This window comes from Balaenoptera ricei, chromosome 12, assembly GCF_028023285.1.
Source record: "Balaenoptera ricei isolate mBalRic1 chromosome 12, mBalRic1.hap2, whole genome shotgun sequence".
Classification (NCBI taxonomy): Eukaryota; Metazoa; Chordata; class Mammalia; order Artiodactyla; family Balaenopteridae; genus Balaenoptera; species Balaenoptera ricei.
The window spans coordinates 77,889,619-77,912,827 of record NC_082650.1 but is presented as its reverse complement, the minus strand read 5'-3'; the positions used below and the strand labels follow the sequence as shown (position 1 = coordinate 77,912,827).

Sequence of the window (23,209 nt, the reverse complement as noted above, 5' to 3'; positions counted from 1 at the left end):
TGGTCATTCTCAGCTTCTAGGTCACTTGGACAGGGGACTACTAATGATGGCTCAAATTCTCTGGACTGGAAGTGACACACATCACTTTTATCCTGGCCCACTGGCCAGAATTAGTCATGTGTCTAGGCATAACTGCAAAGGAGCTTGGAAATGTGAAGAAGTACATGAATAGTTAGTGAGCCTTAAATGTCTTTCCCACAATCTGTAGAGTAGACATTATCTCCTATCTTAGTTTATATATAGTTTATCTATAGCTTCTAAGCTAAAGAGAAGTAAATCTGGAATTTAAATCCTAAATTCCAACCCACTGCTCAAATCCGGGAGCCATCTTTGTTTTGTGAATGGTGGTAATGGTGCCCTATTCATATTTGTATCTTATATAATAAATTCTGCCTAGTCAAATGAGTTGAATGTAGATATAATATGGCTTTTTTTCATGAATTAATTCATGTGATTATTTCTGAATTCCTCAATTAGATTTTAACTGACAGAGCCCCAAACTTATTCCTACAATCCCAAACACCGAGCATAGTAAATGCTCAATGAAAATGTGTTAGTTGATTGACTGAAATACTGATTTGTATTTTTACCTTCTGATAGCAGATGGAGAGAGAAAGTATCTTAAATAAAGGCCTTTCTAGAAAAATAAGACATTTATTTTTATTTTTCTAGGCTGGTGTGATGATTTTCAATTTGGGTCAAGAAAACAGCCTTTTAAAGTTATTGAAGGCTGACACATACCAGCAGAAAAGGAAACATTGCCACCAGTCGATCATCATGACTTTATATGATTTGGCTATTGTGCTCTTTATAACACATTATTATTTTCAATTTCCAAGATAGTTATAATTTTGCATGATTTTTTACCAGATTTCTTCCCTGCTTTTGCATATTTTTTACTTTCTATTATTTTTCATATTCTTCTATCCTCTTATTTTGCTTTTTTATTTCTCCAACTCTCCTCTTTTATATTATTTTTTAAATATTTATTTATTTATTTGTCTGCATTGGGTCTTAGTTGAGGCATGCAGGATATTTTGTTGCAGGGAGCAGGCTCTTCTTTGCGGCCCATGAGCTCTCTAGTTACAGTGCCAGGGCTCTCTAGTTGTGGTGCCCAGGCTCAGTAGTTGTGGCACATGGGCTTAGTTGCCCCACAGCATGTGGGATCTTAGTTCCCCAACCAGGGATCGAACCCACATCCCCTGCATTAGAAAGCAGATTCTTAACCACTGGACCACCAGGGAAGTCCCTCCTCTTTTATATTATTTTTTATCTTTTAAAATCATGTTCAATCTAGTGTTTAAACAGTTTTGTTTTTTTCATAATTGTTCCTTTTTTCTCAGTTGTCAAGAGGTTTTCACTTTACACCTTCAGCTGGACCTTTTAGTATCCCAACATCCCTAACGCTATTCTTAGTACCAACGTATACTTAAGTGATACTTACGGATTTGGAGGGTGGTGACATCAACTTTTTATAACCTCATTACCAATTATATTCATTTTCTTTATTTTTTTCAGTTTCTATGATAGTGTGGGTTTTTTCTGTCCTTTCCTTTCTTCTGTCCTTCCAAAGAAATCACACATCTCCTCTAACATTCCATGTTTAATTATGTGATGCCTCTAATACTCTGTGATATGTCTTTACTACTCACTTTCTATAACTTTGATATAATTATATGTTAGTGCACAAATATTCTTTATTGTTTTTCCAATTATGCCTCTTTGTATAAATTCGTCTATTGATACTTAATTACTTTGAATAAAATGACCAGGTTATGCTCAATCTGCTTGAGCATAAATTGCTTTGTTGTAGTTGTTTTTACATTCAAGCATGATTAAAGTTGAAGACATTAGTAATGTCACAATCTCATGATGGTTTTTTTTTTTAATGGATGAAGAAATTTTTATAGAGAGTTTTTTCAGGAGGAGAGGATTTATTTTATTTTTTCTTTTATTATTTTTTGTTAAACCGAAGTATACTTGATCTACTATGTTGTGTTAGTTTCAGGTGTATAGCAAAGTGATTCAGTTATACATATATATCTATCGTTTTTCAGATTCTTTTACATTATGGGTTATTACAAGATATTGAATATAGTTCCCTGTACTATACAGTAGGTTCTTGTTGTTTATCATGATGTCTTGTTAACCAATGAGTTACTTCTTTTAAATTGTTAAGCTAATTAGCTGGAACCTCAACACTGGCATTGTAATGGTTGCCATAAACATGTCTTTAAAAAATTTTTTTAGCAAATATTTATTGGGTGCCTACCGAGCCCCAGGCATTATGTTGGGTACTCGAGTCACATCAGAAGAAAACCTAGACAACATGGAGACTCTCATAGAGCTTACATTCTGGTCCCGGAGAAAGAAAATAAAAATAAAGCAAATAGGGTTATAAAAGATTATGAGTCACAAAGTTATGTGACTTAGAAACAAGTAAAGAAACTTAAGGTATCTGTACTCTCAATAGTGGAGTCAGGAAAGCGTCCCCTGAGGCAGTCACATTCAAGCAGCTGTCTAGTAAAAAAGAAGATTCTTAAAGTAGAAACAGCGTGGGGTCTTGAGGAAGAGAAGAACTCAGTGTGTCTGTACTGAGAGGAGTTTGTATTTTATTATGATAGAAATGGAAAGCCCTTGAGTTTTAAGCAGGGAAGCAGCATGATTCTATTGATATTTATGTTTGCATCAATATGTATTCATTAAGCACCTACTATGTGTCAGTCTCTGTTCTAGGCATTGGAGATACAGCAGTAAACAAAATAGATACAAATATCTTGTGGTATAGAGATTTCATTCTAGTGTTTAAAAAATATCCCAGTGATTGCTGGGTAGAGAAGGAAGTGGGGCAGAGAAGATTGTGAGAAAACCAACAGGAAATCTATCACAGGAGGCCAATGGAGAGATGCTGAATGCAGGAGGCCAGCTGAAAGACTCACTACCCTGGGATGATTTTATGAATAAGATAATTTGAATAGCTATCCCCTGTCCATTAGAAGTAAACCAGGGCAAAATTGAAAAGTATAAAGGTAAAAAGATTATAATATACAACAGAGTATGTACACTAATCATTAAATCAAGATACATTGTATGCAAATATCAATTCCATATGGATTAAAGATCTTAACAGATAAATAAAGCCATAAAATACAGTATAGAGGAATGTTTTCCCAATTCTGGGATGAGGAAAGCCTTCATAAGCATAATGTGAAAACATAGAAACAGTAAATCAAAAGAATGAAAGGTTTGACTATATAAAAATAAACATTAAAAAACCTTTATAAAGCAAAAACACCACAAATATAGTTTAAAAACAACAACAACACAGAGGTCGAGAGGAAAGATGGAAACACACAAAGGGTTAGAAGATAATACAGAAAGACTTTCCCCAATATCAATACAAAGCATTTTTCTAGAAACACATTTTAACTTCCATCAGTGTTAGCAGGACGTAATCCATCTAACTTGAGTGCCTGCTACTTTGCTCATTCAACAAAGTTCAACAAGTATTTATTTAATGCTTAACATGTGCTAAGTGCTGGAGAGATCAATATGGACAAAACAGATGTGTACCACTCTCATGTAGTTTACAGTTTAGATTTGATACCAGTGTGATAAAAGCATTTAATAATAATCATAGATGCTATAGGATCATCTCTCTATATCCCCAGTAATAATAAATAATCTCAATGTCTTTGCTTTTCTTTCCTCACAGTCCTATAATTATTTCCATTGTTCTTTGGCAATATAGTCCTCATACTATGAAGTTCCAAAATGAAGCAATGGGCATTTTCTGAAGGAATACTTCCTATTTCCTACTTAACCATCTTTTTAACAAATTTACTGAGCTCATACCCTGCACCAGGCTGTAATAGACACAGGGACTAAAGGTAAACCGATATGGTTCTTGTGCTCGAGGAAGTTACAGTTTTGGGGGAATACAGACTAATAAATCAACATGTATGTACTGGTAGGTACATGCTATGATAGAGAAACATATGGGACTGGATAGGAATATAGAGAAGGGACATCCATGTCAGGCTCGGGAGTGAGGGAGAAGTCCATGGGGCGTCTGCATTGATGGTAGTAAAGTTTAATCAAAATTTTGAAAGCCAAGTAGGTTTCAAGTGATGAAGCAGAGAGGACATTCTCAGCAGAGGGACAAGAATGTTCAGGGGCTCGCAATAGTGAAACAATATGAGGTACTTGGGAAACTGCTAAAGAGTAAATTGTTCATGATAATGAGGAGGAGCCATTAGGAGAGAAGATTGCCACAAATGGACTTGAGGTTCAGAAATAGTCCTTCAGATGCAGTGTGGCCAAATGTTTGCAGAAGAGTAAGACTGGACAGGAGATGAGAAGTCATGGAAGGCAAGGTCCCTGACTGAGGGCAAATATATGGTTGGATTAAGAATAAAAGAAGTGCATGTTGGTAAGACAAAAATTTCAAATAGTGATGGTGGAGAGACCATTATGGTGTCAACAAAGATGAACATGGATTTTGTTCTGCTCAGTTAGGGTCCAACTAATGTTAGGTAACCTGAACGCACAATGGACAAAGTTAACAAAAGTTATGAAACTTTATCCAGAAATGCCAAGTGACCTAGGAGGATTAAGACTTTAAGCCATGCTCTGGGGCTAAGCAGTAGTACAACAGTCAGAGTGGAAAGTAATGAATCCTCATAGATAAATAGTTACATTGGAACTGTCCATGTTTGTCATCCATCATTCAAAAATGGATTATCTAATAGTTTTTACCTGGAATAAAGGTCAAAATCTGACTTAGGGGAGAGAAGAGAAGGGGAGAGAAGAGAAGAAGCAGAGTAGAGCTAAGAACCCCAGAGTTCCAGGATGGAAAAAGAGGTAGACCAGTAGGACAGAGCATTGACCATCACAGCCTGGTCACTTGAATGTACAGAAGATTCTATAGTATAAAGTGAAATATCTAGAAATATCATATATAGGCAAAATATGATGATGATGATGGCAAGGAATTTTTTGTGTTTTGTTCATTGATCCATCCTCAGAGCAGTGGTGGTACACAGTAGGTTATAATAAGTATTAGCTGAATGAATGACTGAATTAATTGATAACACTTGACAGAACGTATCCAGGTAATGGAGCAAATTTACTGAAAAATAAAAAACCAAAAACAAAACTCCAGAAGAAGGAAATACTTCTTTAGCTTTACTTTTGAAAGGTAATGTTATGGAACTTGCTTACAAATGAAGATCTAGTACTGAGAATGGGTCCAAAAAGAAAAGACTTTTTTAAAAAAAATTTATTTATTTATTTATTCATTTTTGGCTGCATTGGGTCTTCGTTGCTGCGCACGGGCTTTCTTTAGTTGCGGCGAGCGGGGGCTACTCTTTGTTGTAGTGCGCGGGCTTCTCATTGCAGTGGCTTCTCTTGTTGTGGAGCATGGGCTCTTAGGCACGTGGGCTCTAGAGTGCAGATTCAGCAGTTGTGGCGCACGGGCTTAGTTGCTCTGCGGCATGTGGGATCTTCCCGGATCAGGGCTCAAATCTGTGTCCCCTGCATTGGCAGGCAGATTCTTAACCATTGTGCCATTAGGCAAACCCCAGGAAAAGACTTTTTGAAATAATAATGTACAGAATGTGAATACATCCTAAGAACCCACAGTTAATTAGCACATTTTCCCCGGTTTGTTATGTCAATGCACAATATTGAGTATATATTTAATCTGAAAGGCACAGAACAAAGCAGAATATCTTCCTCTGCAGCATCTTGTGTGTCAATAGACTTTGGCTTTAATTCTTAGCTGTGTATTTTAGCATACAAGACCTATTAGGAGACACATGACCACATATAGTCCAACAAAGGCTTAACTGTTTTGATACCATCTATATATTAGGAATTATCAACATGGAGAGTAATCTACATTTTTTTAACCCATCAGTTTACAGATACTCTTATGTTGCCTCATTTGCTGGTTGGAACAGCTCCCTATGTAAGCAAAACAGAGGTACCATATAGATAAGCGGCAAATGCTCGGGGAGCTTACAGGATTTATTCTGGACCACCTGACTGGAGGCCGAGCTGGGACTTAAATTTAGTGTGCCCAACCCAAACAAGCATTCTTTCCAATACCCCACACAGACAAATTTCTAACCACAGTTGAGTCACATTTGAAAGCCTGGCTATGGCCCATGGTGCACAAGCTTTCAGTCTGGTGGTTTAAATGCCAGTTGGCTTCAGTGCAGAGCTTCAGCCCAGTGACCCAGTGCCGAGGCTCAGAGTACATGGTGGAAATCTGGGGATGAATCCTGAGGCAAACGTTGACCGTTTCCAGAACAGCAGGCACTGGAATCCCTACGTGTGCATTTTGTTCAGGGAAAGTAATTGCTCTGAGGTCAAGACAGAGCATTGAAGCCATAGACTTCTATGAGCTTTCTTTCATAGCACTGATCCTGGCTAAGATCACTGGGCAACACCAAGCAATTCACCTTTAAATGAACAGTATAAAAGACTGCAAGTAGCCACTCCAAAATTACTTTATGAAGCACTTAAAAAATACTACGATACAAAAATAAACTCATTTTTCGATTCTTCTGTTATATATCCCAGAAAACAGATTCAATGTGATTTTTATAAAGAAAAGCACATTTTATTCTAGACCAGGAGGTTTGGTTTTTCATTCTCCTTTGTCAGCTGTGAGACTCTGATCAGGCACTTGTGTTTCCTGAACCTCAGTTTCCTTGTAAGTTTAAAAAAAAAGATCTCTTCCATTTCGGTGATATCATCATTTGTGTATTTTAAATATTGGGATTTGATTGAGGTATATTTTAAAACCTGAACACTGAAAATACCTAGAGCACAAAAATAAGTCATAGAAACATTGAATCATATTAACACCTGTCAAAAGTGGGGGTTAACAGGAATATATTTGGAGGTACGACTTCTCATATCTTTTTTTTTTTTTTTTCCAATCTGAGGTTTCTTGAGTCCTTATTCATTTATCCAAGAAAGCTTAATTTAGAATTGGCCTCATTCAGAGTCTTTAGGATTGGTTAGGAACATCTTAAGTGCCACTTAAATGCCACCTTCCACTTCCTGGGCAAGAGTGCCTGGGCTGGCATAGCCCCACAGCCCAGCAGGGCAGCGATGGCTGTGGTAGGAGCTTCCGGGGGTTGCTGTTTTAGCCCCTGAAATTAGTGCCTAGAGAGCTGGAAATTCCAGTATTCTCTGATCAGATGGTCCAGAACTGGAAATAACAGGAGTGAGAAGTTCATGAAAGACAAGGCTACAATCCCAAGGGAAATTTGCACAAGTGCTGCACCCTGCTTTCAGCAGAAAGGATTCCTACTCCAGTCCTCCCTGGCTCTTTCCCCCTAGATCGTCTGTCTTCTCCCAGCCACAGATATTTAACATGAAATCCCACGGCACCTGTGTCTAGACCCCAAGAGAACTCTGACCTCACCTCACCCCCCACCCCTCTTTCATTGTCCTTCTTCTTCCCCATCTTCTCTCCCTTTGTTTTTCACCTCCCCTTCTCTCTGATTGTAATTCCGCTAACACATTATATACCCCAGCAATACTCATGTACTTCTTGAAATGTCGGGCATGGAATAAATACAAAACAAAATGGGCAAACTGAATCTTTCGTCTCTGTGTTGCCAGGGGAAGGGATGTGATTTTGCAGAGCGATTGTCAGTGTCCCCTTTCCTATTAAGACCCTATGCCTTAGTAGGTAGAGCAGCCAGGTGGCCAATAAGCGTTTCAGTGAATTGTCACCTTCCCCACCTGGAATGCCCCTCTCCTCTCCGGGTTGTGGTGAGCTATTACCCATTCTTCAAAACCAACTCAGATGTCCTTCATGAAGGCTTTTTTCCAACAGATACCCCTAAGCGGAGTTAGAACTTTCATGGGGGTGTCCCACTAAATTGTTTTCTTTCCCCGTAGAGAATTAAGCACATTATATTGTAATTAACTGTGCACGTGTCACCTCTCCCCACACCCTCCTTCCCCACATTACCCCAGAACCTGAGTTGAACTGGAGCAGAGCCATTTCTTAGTTATCTTCTTGGCCCTAGGACAGGTCTGACACATAGTAAGGGCTCAATAGATCCTAAACAATGAGTTGAGAAGGCAGCTGAAGTCAAGTTAGAGATGGGGTTAGAGATGCCAGGGGCCCAGCAAGTGAGTTCACGAAAGTTCAAAGAGCGGGGAGGCCTTGGGGAAGGCGCTCATCTCTCCGTAGTATATTATTAGACAATACCTACAAGGTAAGAAAGTTGTATGTTTGTGCTGTGAAATCTTGAAGACTATTGTATTCAGCACAATGGGATGAACTTCCTATAACTGTTTAGAAGAATAAAAGCAGGGAACAATTCTTGAACATCCTTCAATGATAAGAAAAGAAAAAGTTCCCTCTCTGAAATCTCAGATAAGGATTAATCCCCATTACTGAATTCTGAGTTAACTCAAACTTCCAAGTTTCCAAAATTCAGGAATGGAATATTTAGAAGGAAAAAAAAAAAAATCTGTAAACTGCAAGTGGAGCAGCGCTGAGTGCCTCCCAAACGTAAAAGAATTGTAATCTCTAGTTTTCTGTCCTTTAAAAGAAAGCTTGTAAATGATGCCTCCACCCTGCATAATTAATGTAATGATAGGAAAAGCTATCACTTCTAACTCCTACAGTTGACGAGACGGGGAGATGTCCAGGAAGGCTGGGAAAAGCTTGGTGTTACCGCACAGTTTCAGGGAACAGATCTCTCTAATCTGTATGACTCACGCACGTTGGACTTGAGTCTGAAGCTCAAGACAATTTCACAAGAGATGAAATTTAGAATTTTTCAAAGAGAAAATAAAACATCCTTCATGTCTGGGCAAGAGCACTGGGCAGGCTCAACATGTGCTTGTGAACATGGATATGAGGACTTATGCATGTTTGGAAGATGCAGAAATTTATACATACATATTACAATTATCTCTCTGTATTTTTTAAAATTTTTATTGGAGTATAGTTGATTTACAATGTTGTGTTAGTTTCTGCTGTACAGCAAAGTGAATCAGTTACACATATACATATATCCACTCTTTTTAAGAATCTTTTTCCATATAGGTCATTCCAGAGTATTGAGTAGAGTTCCCTGTGCTATACAGTAGATCCTTATTAGGTATCTATTCCATATATAGTTGTGTGTACATGTCGACCCCAGTCTCCCGATTTATCCCTCCCCCTCTTTCCTCCCTGGTAACCATAAGTTTGTTTTCTACCTCTGTGACTCTATCTCTGTTTTGTAGATAAGTTCATTTTTACCGTTGTTTTAGGTTCCACATATAAGCAGTATCATATGGTATTTGTCTTTTTCTGTCTGACTTACTTCAGTCAGTATGACTATCTCTAGATCTCTATATTTTTGAGGTACAGGAATTTGTGAGCCCTGACATAAAAGCAAAAAAAAAAAAAAAAAAAAAGACATCAGGAAGTCAGCAAAATGGCAGCATAGTCATGGCTAAGGTGGAATATGTGAGAGCCTGAAGGTGACTTGACCAACGAGCTGAGTTATCCACTGAGGGGCGCAGGCTCAGCCCAGCCCCGCTAACGAGCACCAAGACCAGACTTGAGGAGAGACGTCAGGCCTTACATGCAGAAACATGCTCTGAGAAGACGCAGCTGCAAAGGCTGCTGGTTCATCAGAGGACACGAGGAACAGCAGGTTTGACAGGAATGGCATTCATGCTGCTGACAGCTCTGTCCTGCTCTGGGCCCCTGCAAGGCTCTCAGGGAAGTGGGACAAAAGGGCATTGATGTTCTTTGGCGCTGCCTGAATGAGACAAAGTTGTGTAAGGGCCCAGCGGGCGGGGAGCATGAATGGCATAATAGAGAGCAGAAGCCCAGGAGAAGGGATGGGGCAGGAACGTTTTCCTACATCCCATCACACCGTCCCTAGAATTGTTCCCCATATACTCGGGAAACCAGTCAATATTTATTAGGAAGAAGGAAAAAGCACACTTAGAAGCATGAAGCACCACTGAAAAAGACTGAACGTGGGGAGAGAGAGAAAAAAAAAAAATAGGGAAGCAGACTCATTTGGAAAGTTGGGGTCAAATATATAAGCTTTCAGCCTAACTGCAAAGCAGAATCCGAGCTTTTTGCATAAATTCTGTTTTAAGATCTTAAAGCAGACAGGATTGAGTCAGCAACTGCAACAAATAAAACTTTTCCTTTGTGTTGCTTGTTTGTTTTCTCATGGAAGGAAAGGGAAAAGATAAGGTCTGGAACGTCGGACGTTGCTGCAATTCTGTGTTATTAATGAACCGGGGGCCTGAAAAGCAAGAAGCTCATTAGTGGCTTCTGTGGAGAAGTCTGGGGCCCTGGATGCTAGAAGGAAATGGAAAAGCTGCCAGTTAACAGCAGGAACATCTAAATCATCACACTTAGGAGGAGAACTGGAAAAACAAGACAGCATTTTACCCTCCACAGAAAATTAATACTGAAAGAAAGCCTTCATTGAGTATATGCACGGATTGTCTTAAGTCAGACTGCTAGATAAATAGCTGCTGTTGATGGAGGCAAGAAGATAAACAGGCATTCATGACAGTCAGAAGGGCAGGGAGCATAGACAGTGCGGTAGAGAGCACTTTCAATTCTAGATCACGAATCTAGATCCCTGGGCAGGACTAACTCGGAAACAGCCAGCTGTTTGCCCCTCGGTCTGTGGCAAATACTATGCTCAGCTCAGCCTGTTCAACTAGGACACAGTGTGGTGGTCTGGGTCATATCACAAAACCAACCAACCAACATTTATTAAACATTTACCATGTGCCAGGTACCATGCTAGTTACTGGGGGGAGGGGGGCAATGCAGGGAACCATCCTTCTTCAACAGCATTTCCCATGCATTTGGAGAATCAGGATCTAAAACATAAAAGGATACTCAGCAGTGCAGTTCCTAGCACAGCACTGAATGGTCAAATTATGATAAATATTCCAAGGGTTGAAAGGAGGGCAAGACTGTTGGGGTGTGAGGTATTTAAATGGACCGTTCAGAGACTAAAGTCCATCTGAGGTGAAAGGGAGTTTAGAAAGCAATGCAGGCCAAAGCTTTTCAGAAATGAGAAAATGGAGAAGTTGTAGTTTGTCCACAGTATCACAGTAGCTAGTAGTCTTACAGAGGGATTGAGTATTTGAATCTCAGATCCACCATGTATTTTTCCCAAGATATTTAACCTATCTGCACTCAGTTCATGAATAAAACAGGGATAATAATACCCAGCACAAAATAAAGGGAGAATAAAATACAGTTAGTATTATGATTACAGCTGTTATTCAGCTACAATATTCTTTCCCTCTGGTCCAGACTCAGCCTCAGAATCCTTCTCAACACAGAGCACCAGGCAGTCAGCCATTCCTAGTTGAACAGAGTTTCCAGTGATAGTAAACATATTTTTTTCAATATATCAATGAGGTTTTTACTGCTATTGATGACAAAGCTCTACAGACAGATTAAAAAACCACTTTTTTTCAAGTTTGCACTCTAACTCCTTTCTTAATCCTACATTATTTCTTGGTTTGATTTGCAGTTTCCAAGCCCCACTAGATTACCTCCGTTAGTTCAAGCCAATTACTCAGAGATTTTGCAAAATATTCAATACCTGATTGTTCCCATAAAGTCTGCTTCAAAATGCAATTTACTTTTTTGTTTTCATGTGTAACCAGCAGCAGTGGGGTGGAAGTTGATTGTGTGGCATGTCATGAGGGGGGTTGGTTAGCTCTTTTGTACCGAGAAAAGCTGAGTTCCCCCACTTCCGCCTTTCAGAGGAGGAGGCTGAGGCCGGTTACGGTCACCCGCAGCTGCTTTAGATGCTACCCTCCACCATCGCTCAGCTACTTTGCACTGAATGGGCAGAGTCAATCCAGGAGTCACCAAGTGTTCTGCGTGGGAAGGGACCTCAGAAGGATTTAGGTCACTCTCCCAGCTAATGCACAGTTCCCTGTCACTGCAGATTGTCTTCGGAGGGAAGATGGAAGCTACCCACCCTGTTTATTCAGCAAGAATGAATTAAAGACACGTTCATCCCATGAAGAAAAATCTAAACAGCTGGAGCAGGGGCACCTGTGCAAGAGAGAGAGACCCCACCTAATCAGTAAACTCTCATAGAGAGGCCGTCGGCTGTCTGCCCAGTGCAGTGCACTATTATATGGGTCCAATACTGTGGTGCTCTGAGAAGCAAGACAAGAAGAAACTCTAATTCTGAGTGATCAACAGTGTCCTAAAAGGAGAAATGTGAAAATAGCTGAGACTAAACATGCCTGCCCCACACGGTTCAAAGGGCATGTTTGCAACGCAGGAATGCCCAACTCCAGAAATGGGAGGATGCCAGGATGGAAGCCGGCATGGATGATGGTTCCCTCCAGACTGTTTAATGGGAAGATTATGGCTGTACCCAGCTTCATAATGGAGGGAATCTAAAGGGCTTGCCGGTGAGATAGATGCTGATGGAAGTGCTAGGCTGCAGCCCATTATTTACCTCCTTTGATTCACTGAAGTGTAAATCATCAAAATGATACATAAATTTAATTGCCAGTGTCATGTAGTTATTTTTGAGGAATAGCCACAAATCTGAGATCTGGTATTTAACAAACAACTCAGGCTACCTACTCAGACTAAACACATAGTGTGTTTTCCAGGCTGTAATTTCATAAAAACAAAATGTCTTTAGAGAGAGAACAAGCTAGTACTATTGCTTTAAAAATCACTTTAGGAAAAGTTTCCTTATAAAGTAAAACGTAGACAATCTCAACCATTTTGCTGGCTGGCCCTGATCCGCCCTGTTGTGCCATGTTATTACCTTCATTTCATTGACATCCCACACAAATGTCTTCCCTCTAACAGTCTCTGGGGGCAGATAAACTCCTCTCTCTTGTGGGGCTTTGTTTCCCCGAGAGCAGAGGTTTGCAGATGTTTGGTTCTGGACTCCTTTACACCCTCAAAAATTAAGGAGACCCTAAAGATCTTTTGTTATGTGCATTATATTTATTGATATTTAATGTATTGGAAATTAAACATTTTTATAAAAATAACTGCTTCAAAACAAAAAATTTAGTAAGAAGAGTGGCGTTGTTTCACATTTCTGCAAATCTCTAACATCTGGATTCACAGAAGAAAACTGGATTCTCATATTTACATCTATGTTCACTCTCCTGGAATATGTTATTTTAGCTGATACTTCATAAGTATAAGAAAATCCAGCCTCATACAGATATGTGGATTGAAAAGGGAAAAGTATTCTAATAGCCTTTTCAAAGAATTATGGATATTCTCCTACTATTCTACTCAAACTCAGCTAGCAGTAATTTCTTAAACATTACTTGCAATGTAGAATCTGAAATATTATCAATAAACTTTTCATATTCTGTTGCACTAAAATCCATTGATCTATCTTGTATTTTGAATGGCTTTTACCAATGTATGATTTCATAAAATCATGCATTGGTCATTTACATTCATTATTATACAATATCTAAAAATCAGATGCATCAATGAGATCACAGTTTCATAGAAAAGTCTTAAAGTCTTAGGAAGATTTCAGTTCACTGTGGTGGATATGTTTTCCAAAATTCTGGGTTTTTCTTTAAAACTTGCATTTCATCATTGATGACAAGTAATGTCAGTGATTTTCCTTAAAGAGACAGGCACACTTTGTTCATTTTTGAGAAAATGTGTAACCAAGTCTGAATAACCATGATTTGTCTACCAAGCATTCTTTCAGATAAAAATAGTATTCCATGAAAAAGTAGCTGGGTCAGCCCACAACCTAAATAATTGCACAAGTACTTTCCCTAGAAATAACCACCGTACTTTGATATGTAGCAGACCTGATTTACATGTACTTCCCATAGAATATTAAAAACATGTGTACTCAAGGGTCAAGACAATAGGTTTACTAATTTCTGCTGCTTCAGCAAAGACAATTTAAGTGAAGCTGCTTTTTAAAAATTTATTTATTTATTGTGACTATTTGGTGGTGATGAATACAATGACCACTAGTACCCTTTGGAGCCACTGCTTTGATTTGTGCTAAGGGACCAGCAGTTTTACTCACCATTGTGTTTGCCCTATCAGTGCAAATGTAACACAGTGAAAATTGCAAATAATAATCTTAGTATTGTTATGGAAAGAATTTTGACCCGGCAGACACCATAAAATGATCTCAAGGACCCTCAGGGGACCAAGAAACAAAGTTTGAAAATTCCTGTCCTAGAGGACTTCAACAAACTTTGCAAGCCAACTTCATTAACTTGAAAAGGAAGAATATCCAAATGGATAGCAATCATTTAAAAAATTTCTTCATACGTGCTTTCTAATAAAGCCAATGGAACATCTCAAGATACAAGAATGCTGTGATCTCAAAACAAAACCTGTTCTTCTTACCCCACAATTTTTGCCCATAACTCTTGATTACTTAAATTTATCTGTGCCTCAGATCTCGCAACTGTAAACTGAAAATAATAATGGCACTTATCTCAGAGGATTGTTAGGAAGATGAGATATTTTCAGGTCAGAAGTGTACTAACACAGGGCCTGGCATGTAGTCAGTGCAAAATAAGTGTTATTGGCTATAATTTTTTCTATAATCCTCCATTAGCCTGCTTTCTCCCACTGTTATTCAAAATGGATATATTTGTGGGCATTACAGACATTTCATACTTCCACAACTGCAAGCTCTTTGTTGAGGACATCTCTGACTCATGAGTGTGAAGTTATTTACAATACTTCTCTGTGATAAAAATATAACTGTGCTTCTCCTTCTTATACTGTCCTCACATCACAATGCTGTTTGATAGTTTCTTCCTGAAAGATGGTTAAAAATAAACTGAATACTGCCAAGGCAAAATTGAAACAAAATGTTAAGAGCCGATACAATTAATACTCTATTTTATCTATAAGTAAAAGACAAAAGGTAGCTCTCAGCACTTGTACAGTATGATGGTTAATACAGAATAATGCAAGTTACAGTGAAGGAGTTTGGGAGTTTTATTATACCACTCAAGAGTTTAACGGCTCAATGGCATAAAATGTTACTCAACATGACTTGACATTTTCCTTTATTAGAAAATATATTTTCAATAGCTAAGGAACAACACCATTAGCCAAAATATCTAATTTTGCAGAATATTACTCTGGGCGTTGGCTGGCAAAGGATGAGACACATCTGCTCAGGACAAATTCCTCAGGCTGAATGAAGGCTTTGAATTTGAGTGAATGTTCACATACTTCACAACAATGCTGCCTCACATCTGGCACAGACTTTGAGAAGTACCTCTGTCAGTGTTTACACAGTTTTAGGAGGGCTCCATAGTTTATGATCAGATTAGCCTATTTTCCTCCTAGTGCAGGGTTCCTGAGTCCACACGTGGAAGTGTTTCTCCGAGAGCAGTAATAAGTTAAGCCTGTGCTTCAGGAGTTCCTGCTGTCATGAATCATCAGTCTAGTAAAGGCAATCAGTATGAGAAGTACTAGATTTCAAACGCAGTCTTATTATAGCTAGGTGATCAAAGAAAGTCCTTGGTTCTTATACTTCAACAATATTTGAAAATAAATCCTCCCTACCCCGGTCCCCTGAAAATCAGTAAAACATCTCTATGACTTTTCAGCAACTACCATGTTAAAAATGAAAGGTAAGGAGGAGCTACAAGATGGCGGAGGAGTAAGACGTGGAGACCACTTTCCTCCCCACAAGTACATCAGAAATACATCTACACGTGGAACTGCTCCTATAGAACACCCACTGAATGCTGGCAGAAGACCTCAGACCTCCCAAAAGGCAAGTAACTCCCCACGTCACTGGGTAGGGCAAAAGAAAAAAGAAATAACAGAGACAAAAGAATAGGGACGGGACCTGCACCAGTGGGAGGGAGCCGTGAAGGAGGAAAGGTGTCCACACATTAGGAGCCCCTTCAAGGGCGGAGACTGCGGGTGGCAGAGGGGGGAAGCTTCGCAGCCACAGGGGTGCGGAGGGCAAAGCGGAGAGATTCCCGCACAGAGGCTCGGCGCCGAGCAGCACTCACCAGCCCGAGAGGCTTGTCTGCTCCCCCGCCGGGGCGGGCGGGGCTGGGAGCTGAGGCTTAGGCTTCGGTTGGATCGCAGGGAGAGGACTGGGGTTGGCTGCGTGAACACAGCCTGAAGGGGTTAGTGCGCCACAGCTAGCCGGGAGGGAGTCTGGGAAAAGGTCTGGAGCTGCCTAGGCGGCAAGAAAACATTGTTTCCTGGTGTGCGAGGAGAGGGGATTCAGAGCACCACCTAAACGAGCTCCAGAGACGGGCATGAGCCGCGGCGATCAGCGCGAACCCCAGAGACGGGCATGAGACGCCAAGGCTGCTGCTGCCGCCACCAAGAAGCCTGTGTGCGAGCACAGGTCGCTCTCCACACCGCCCCTCCCGGGAGCCGGTGCAGCCCGCCACTGTCAGCGTCCCGTGATCCAGGGACAACTTCGCCGGGAGGACACACGGCGCGCCTCGGGCTGGTGCAACGTCACGCCGGCCTCTGCCGCCGCAGGCTCGCCCCGCATCCGTACCCCTCCCTCCCCCCGGCCTGAGTGAGCCAGAGCCCCCGAATCAGCTGCTCCTTTAACCCCGTCCTGTCTCAGCGAAGAACAGACGCCCTCAGGCGACCTACACGCAGAGGCGGGGCCAAATCCAAAGCTGAATCCCGGGAGCTGTGCGAACAAAGAAGAGAAAGGGAAATTTCTCCCAGCAGCCTCAGAAGCAGCGGATTAAAGCTCCACAATCAACTTGATGTACCCTGCATCTGTGGTATACCTGAATAGACAACGAATCATCCCAAATTGAGGAGGTGGACTTTGGGAGCAACGATATTTTTTTTTTCCTTTTTCTCCTTTTGTGAGTGTGTATGTGTATGCTTCTGTGTGTGATTTTCTCTGTACAGCTTTTCTTTTACCATTTGTCCTAGGGTTCTGTCTGTCTGTTTTTTAATTTTTTGTTTTTTTTTTTTACTATAGTTTTTAGCGCTTGTTATCATTGGTAGATTTGTTTTTTGGTTTGGTCACTCTCTTCTTTCTTTCTTCTTTTTTTTAATTAGTTTAAATTTTTTTTAATAATTATTTTTTATTTTAATAACTTAATTTTATTTGTTTATTTATTTTTCTTTTTTTCTTTCTTTTTTTCTCCCTTATATCCTGAGCCATGTGGATGACAGGATCTTGGTGCTCCGGCCGGGCATCAGGCCTGTGCCTCTGAGGTGGGAGAGCCAAGTTCAGGACATTGGTCCACCAGAGACCTCCCAGCTCCAGGTAACATCTAACGGTGAAAATCTCCCAGAGATCTCCATCTCAACGGCAAGACCCAGCTCCACTCAATGAGCAGCAGGATACAGTGCTGGACACCTATGCCAAACAACTAGCAAGACAGGAACACAACCCCACCCATTAGCAGAGAGGCTGCCTAAGTTAATACTAAGTTCACAGACACCCTAACACACACCACCAGACGCGGACCTGCCCACCAGAGACACAAGATCTGGCCTCATTCACCAGAACACAGGCACTAGTCCCCTCCACCAGGAAGCCTACACAACCTACTGAACCAACTTTAGCCACTGGGGGCAGACACCAAAAACAATGGGAAGTACGAACCTGCAGCCTGTGAAAAGGAGACCCCAAACACAGAAAGTTAAGCAAAATGAGAAAACAGAGAAACACACAGCAGATGAAGGAGTAAGGTAAAAACCCACCAGACGAAAGAAATGAAGAGGAAATAGGCAGTCTACCTGAAAAAGAATTCAGAGTAATGATAGTAAAGATGATCCAAAATCTTGGAAATAGAATGGAGAAAAGTTTAACAAGGACCTAGAAGAAATAAAGAGCAAACAAAAAAATAATGACCGGGCTTCCCTGGTGGTGCAGTGGTTGAGAGTCTGCCTGCCGATGCAGGGGACACGGGTTCGAGCCCTGGTCTGGGAGGATCCCACATGCCGCGGAGCGACTAGGCCCGTGAGCCACAATTACTGAGCCTGCGCATCTGGAGCCTGTACTCCGCAACAAGAGAGGCCGCGATAGTGAGAGGCCCGCACACCGCGATGAAGAGTGGCCCCCACTCGCCGCAACTAGGGGAAGACCTCACGCAGAAACGAAGACCCAACGCAGGCAAAAAATAAATAAATAAATAAATAAATAATTAAAGGTGCTAATAATTAAAAAAAAAATAATAATAATAATGACCAACACAATAAATGAAATTAAAAATTCTCTAGAAGGAATCAATAGCAGATTAACTGAGGCAGAAGAAGGGATAAGTGACCTGGAAGATAAAATAGTGGAAATAACTACTGCAGAGCAGAATAAAGAAAAAAGAATGAAAAGAATTGAGGACAGCCTCAGAGACCTCTGGGACAACATTAAATGCACCAACGTTAGAAATATAGCTGTCCCAGAAGAAGAAGAGAGAAAGAAAGGGACGGAGAAAATATATGAATAGATTATAGTTGAAAACTTCCCTAATATGGGAAAGGAAATAGTTAATCAAGTCCAGGAAGCACAGAGAATCCCATACAGGATATATCCAAGAGGAACACGCCAAGACACATATTAATCAAACTGTCAAAAATTAAATACAAAGAAAACATATTAAAAGCAGCAAGGGAAAAACAACAAATAACATATAAGGGAATCCCCATAAGTTTAATAGCTGATCTTTCAGCAGAAACTCTGCAAGCCAGAAGGGAGTGGCAGGATATATTTAAAGTGATGAAAAGGAAAAACCTACAACCAAGATTACTCTACCCAGCAAGGATCTCATTCAGATTCAACAGAGAAATTAAAACCTTTACAGACAAGCAAAAGCTAAGAGAATTCAGCACCACCAAAATAGCTTTACAACAAATGCTAAAGGAACTTCTGTAGGGAGGAAACACAAGAGAAGGAAAAGACCTACAGTAACAAACCTCAAACAATTAAGAACACGGTAATAGGAACATACATATCGATAATTACCTTAAATGTAAATGGATTAAATGCTCCAACCAAAAGACATAGACTGGCTGAATGGATACAAAAACAAGATCCATATACATGCTGTCTACAAGAGACACACTTCAAACCTAGGGACACATACAGACAAAGTGAGGGGATGGGAAAAGATATTCCTTGCAAATGCAAATCAAAAGAAAGCTGGAGTAGCAATTCTCACACCAGATAAAATAGACTTTAAAATAAAGAATGTTACAAGAGACAAAGAAGGACACTACATAATGATCAAGAGATCAATCCAAGAAGAAGATATAATAATTGTAACTATCTATGCACACAGCATAGGAGCACCTCAATACATAAGGCAAATACTAACAGCCATAAAAGGGGAAATCAGCAGTAACACAATCATAGTAGGGAACTTTAACACCCCACTTTCACCAATGGACAGATCATCCAAAATGAAAATAAATAAGGAAACAGAAGGTTTAAATGATACATTAAACAAGATGGACTTAATTGATATTTATAGGACATTCCATCCAAAATCAACAGAATACACTTTCTTCTCAAGTCCTCATGGAACATTCTGCAGGATAGATCATATCTTGGGTCACAAATCAAGCCTTGGTAAATTTAAGAAAATTGAAATCATATCAAGTATCTTTTCTGACCACAACGCTCTGAAACTAGATATCAATTACAGGAAAAAAATCTGTAAAAAATACAAACACCTGGAAGCTAAACAATACACTACTAAATAACCAAGAGGTCACTGAAGAAATCAAAGAGGAAATCAAAAAATACCTAGAAACAAATGACAATGAAAACACAACGACCCAAAACCTATGGGATGCAGCAAAAGTAGTTCTAAGAGGGAAATTTATAGCAATACAATCCTACCTTAAGAAACAAGAAACATCTCAAATAAACAACCTAACCTTACACCTAAAGCAACTATAGAAAGAAGAACGAAAAAAATCCAAAGTTAGCAGAAGGAAAGAAATAATATCAGAAATAAATGAAAAAGAAATGAAGGAAACAATAGAAAGATCCATAAAACTAAAAGCTGATTCTTTGAGAAGATAAACAGAATTTGTAAACCATTAGCCAGGCTCATCAAGAAAAAAGGCAGAAGACTCAAATCAATAGAATTAGAAATGAAAAAGCAGCAGTAACAACTGACACTGCAGAAATACAAAGGATCATGAGAGATTACTGCAAGCAACTATATGCCAATAAAATGGACAACCTCAAAGAAATGGACACGTTCTTAGAAAAGCACAACCTTCTGAGACTGAACCAGGAAGAAATACAAAATATAAACAGACCAATCACAAGCACTGAAATTGAAACTTTGATTAAAAATCTTCCAACAAACAAAAGCCCAGGACCAGATGCCTTCACAGGCAAATTCTATCAAACATTTAGAGAAGAGCTAACACCTATCCTTCTCAAACTCTTCCAAAATATAGCAGAGGGAGGAACACTGCCAAACTCATTCCACGAGGCCACCATCACCCTGATACCAAAACCAGACAAAGATGTCACAAAGAAAGAAAACTACAGGCCAATATCACTGATGAACATAGATGCAAAAATCCTCAACAAACTACTAGCAGACAGAATCCAACAGCACATTAAAAGGATCATACATCATGATCAAGTGGGGTTTATCCCAGGAATGCAAGGATTCTTTAATATATGCAAATCAATCAATGTGATACACCATATTAACTAACTGAAGAATAAAAACCATATGATCATCTCAATAGATGCAGAAAAGGCTTTTGACAAAATTCAACACCCATTTATGATAAAAACCCTCCAGAAAGTAGGCATAGAGGGAACTTACCTCAACATAATAAAGGCCATATATGACAAACCCACAGCCAACATCGTCCTCAGTGGTGAAAAAGTGAAACCATTTCCATGAAGATCAGGAAAAAGACAAGGTTGCCCACTTTCACCACAGTTATTCAACATTGTTTTGGAAGTTTTAGCCACAGCAGTCAGAGAAGAAAAAGAAATAAAAGGAATCCAAATCGGGAAAGAAGAAGTAAAGCTGTCACTGTTTGCAGATGACATGATACTATACATAGAGAATCCTAAAGATGCTACCAGAAAACTACTAGAGCTAATCAATGAATTTGGTAAAGTAGCAGGATACAAAATGAATGCACAGAAATCTCTTCCATTCCTATACACTAATGATGAAAAATCTGAAGAGAAATTAAGGAAACACTCCCATTTACCATTGCAACAAAAAGAATAAAATACCTAGGAATAAACCTACCTACGGAGACAAAGACCTGTATGCAGAAAACCATAAGATTCTGATGAAAGAAATTAAAGATGATGCAAATAGATGGAGAGATATACCGTGTTCTTGGATTGGAAGAATCAACATTGTGAAAATGACTATACTACCCAAAGCAATCTACAGATTCAATGCAATCCCTATCAAACTATCAGTGGCATTTTTCACAGAACTAGAACAAAAAATTTCACAATTTGTATGGAAATACAAAAGATCCCGAATAGCCAAAGCAATCTTGAGAAAGAAAAATGGAGCTAGAGGAATAAGGCTCCTGACTTCAGACTATACTACAAGTTACAGTGATCACGACAGTATGGTACTGGCACAAAAACAGAAATATAGATCAGTGGTACAGGATATAAAGCCACACACATATGGTCACCTTATTTTTGACAAAGGAGGCAAGAATATACAATGGAGAAAAGACAGCCTCTTCAATAAGTGGTGCTTGGAAAACTGGACAGCTACATATAAAGGAATGAAATTAGAACACTCCCTAACACCATACACAAAAATAAACTCAAAATGGATTAAAGACTTAAATGTAAGGCCAGACACTATAAAACTCTTAGAGGAAAACATAGGCAGAACACTCCATGACATAAATCACAGCAACATCCTTTTTGACCCACCTCCTAGAGAAATGGAAATAAAAACAAAAATAAACAAATGGGACCTAATGAAACTTAAAAGCTTTTGCACAGCAAAGGAAACCATAAATAAGACCAAAAGACAACCCTCAGAATGGGAGAAAATTTTTGCAAATGAAGCAACTGACAAAGGATTAATCTCCAAAATTTACAATCAGCTCATACAGCTCAATATCAAAAAAACAAACAACCCAATCCAAAAATGGGCAGAAGACCTAAATAGACATTTCTCCAAAGAAGATATACAGATTGCCAACAAACACATGAAAGAATGCTCAACATCATTAATCGTTAGAGAAATGCAGATCAAAACTACAGTGAGATATCATCTGAAACCGGTCAGAATGGCCATCATCAAAATATCTATAAACAATAAATGCTGGAGAGGGTGTGGAGAAAAGGGAACTCTCTTGCACTGTTGGTGGGAATGTAAATTGATACAGCCACTATGGAGAACAGTATGGATGTTCCTTAAAAAACTAAAAATAGAACTACCGTCCAACCCAGCAATTCCTCTACTGGGCATATACCCTGAGAAAACCATAATTCAAAGAGTCATGTGGGGCTTCTCTGGTGGCGCAGTGGTTGGGAGTCTGCCTGCCAATGCAGGGTACACGGGTTCGAGCCCCGGTCTGGGAGGATCCCACATGCCGCGGAGCAGCTAGGCCCCGTGAGCCACAATTACTGAGCCTGCGCGTCTGGAGCCTGTGCTCCGCAACAAGAGAGGCCGTGATAGTGAGAGGCCCGCGCACCGCGATGAAGAGTGGCCCCCACTTGCCGCAACTAGAGAAGGCCCTAGCACAGAAACGAGGACCCAACACAGCCATAAATAAATAATTTAAAAAAAAAAAAAAAAAAAAAAAAAGGTCATCTGGTTTCCCATGAAAAAAAACTGGATTTCTGGCTGCTTCAAAAAAAAAAAAAGAGTCATGTACCACAATGTTCACCGCAGCTCTATTTACAATAGCCAGGACATGGAAGCAACCAAAGTGTCTATTGACAAATGAATGGATAAAGAACATGTGGCACATATATACAATGGAATATTACTCAGCCATAAAAAAAAATGAAATTGAGTTATTTGTAGTGAGGTGGATGGACCTAGAGTCTGTCATACAGAGTGAAGTAAGTCAGAAAGAGAAAAACAAATACCGTATGCTAACACATATATATGGAATCAAAAAAAAAATGGTCATGAAGAACCTAAGGGCTGGACGGGAATAAAGATGCAGACCTACTAGAGAATGGACTTGAGGACACGGGGAGGGGGAAGGGTATGCTGGGAC

At 39.8% G+C, this 23,209-nt stretch overlaps 1 protein-coding gene across 1 annotated transcript in view; it reads left to right on the top strand.

Annotated features, from left to right (window-relative positions):
- LOC132376418 (uncharacterized) overlaps positions 1 to 23,209 on the top strand; it is a 79,194-nt gene that overhangs the window by 13,645 nt on the left and 42,340 nt on the right. The window contains exon 2 of the mRNA XM_059942083.1: positions 15,625 to 15,794. Within this exon, the coding sequence (XP_059798066.1) occupies positions 15,633 to 15,794 (162 nt within the window). The 5' untranslated portion in view covers positions 15,625 to 15,632. The remainder of the gene's footprint in view (positions 1 to 15,624; positions 15,795 to 23,209) is intronic.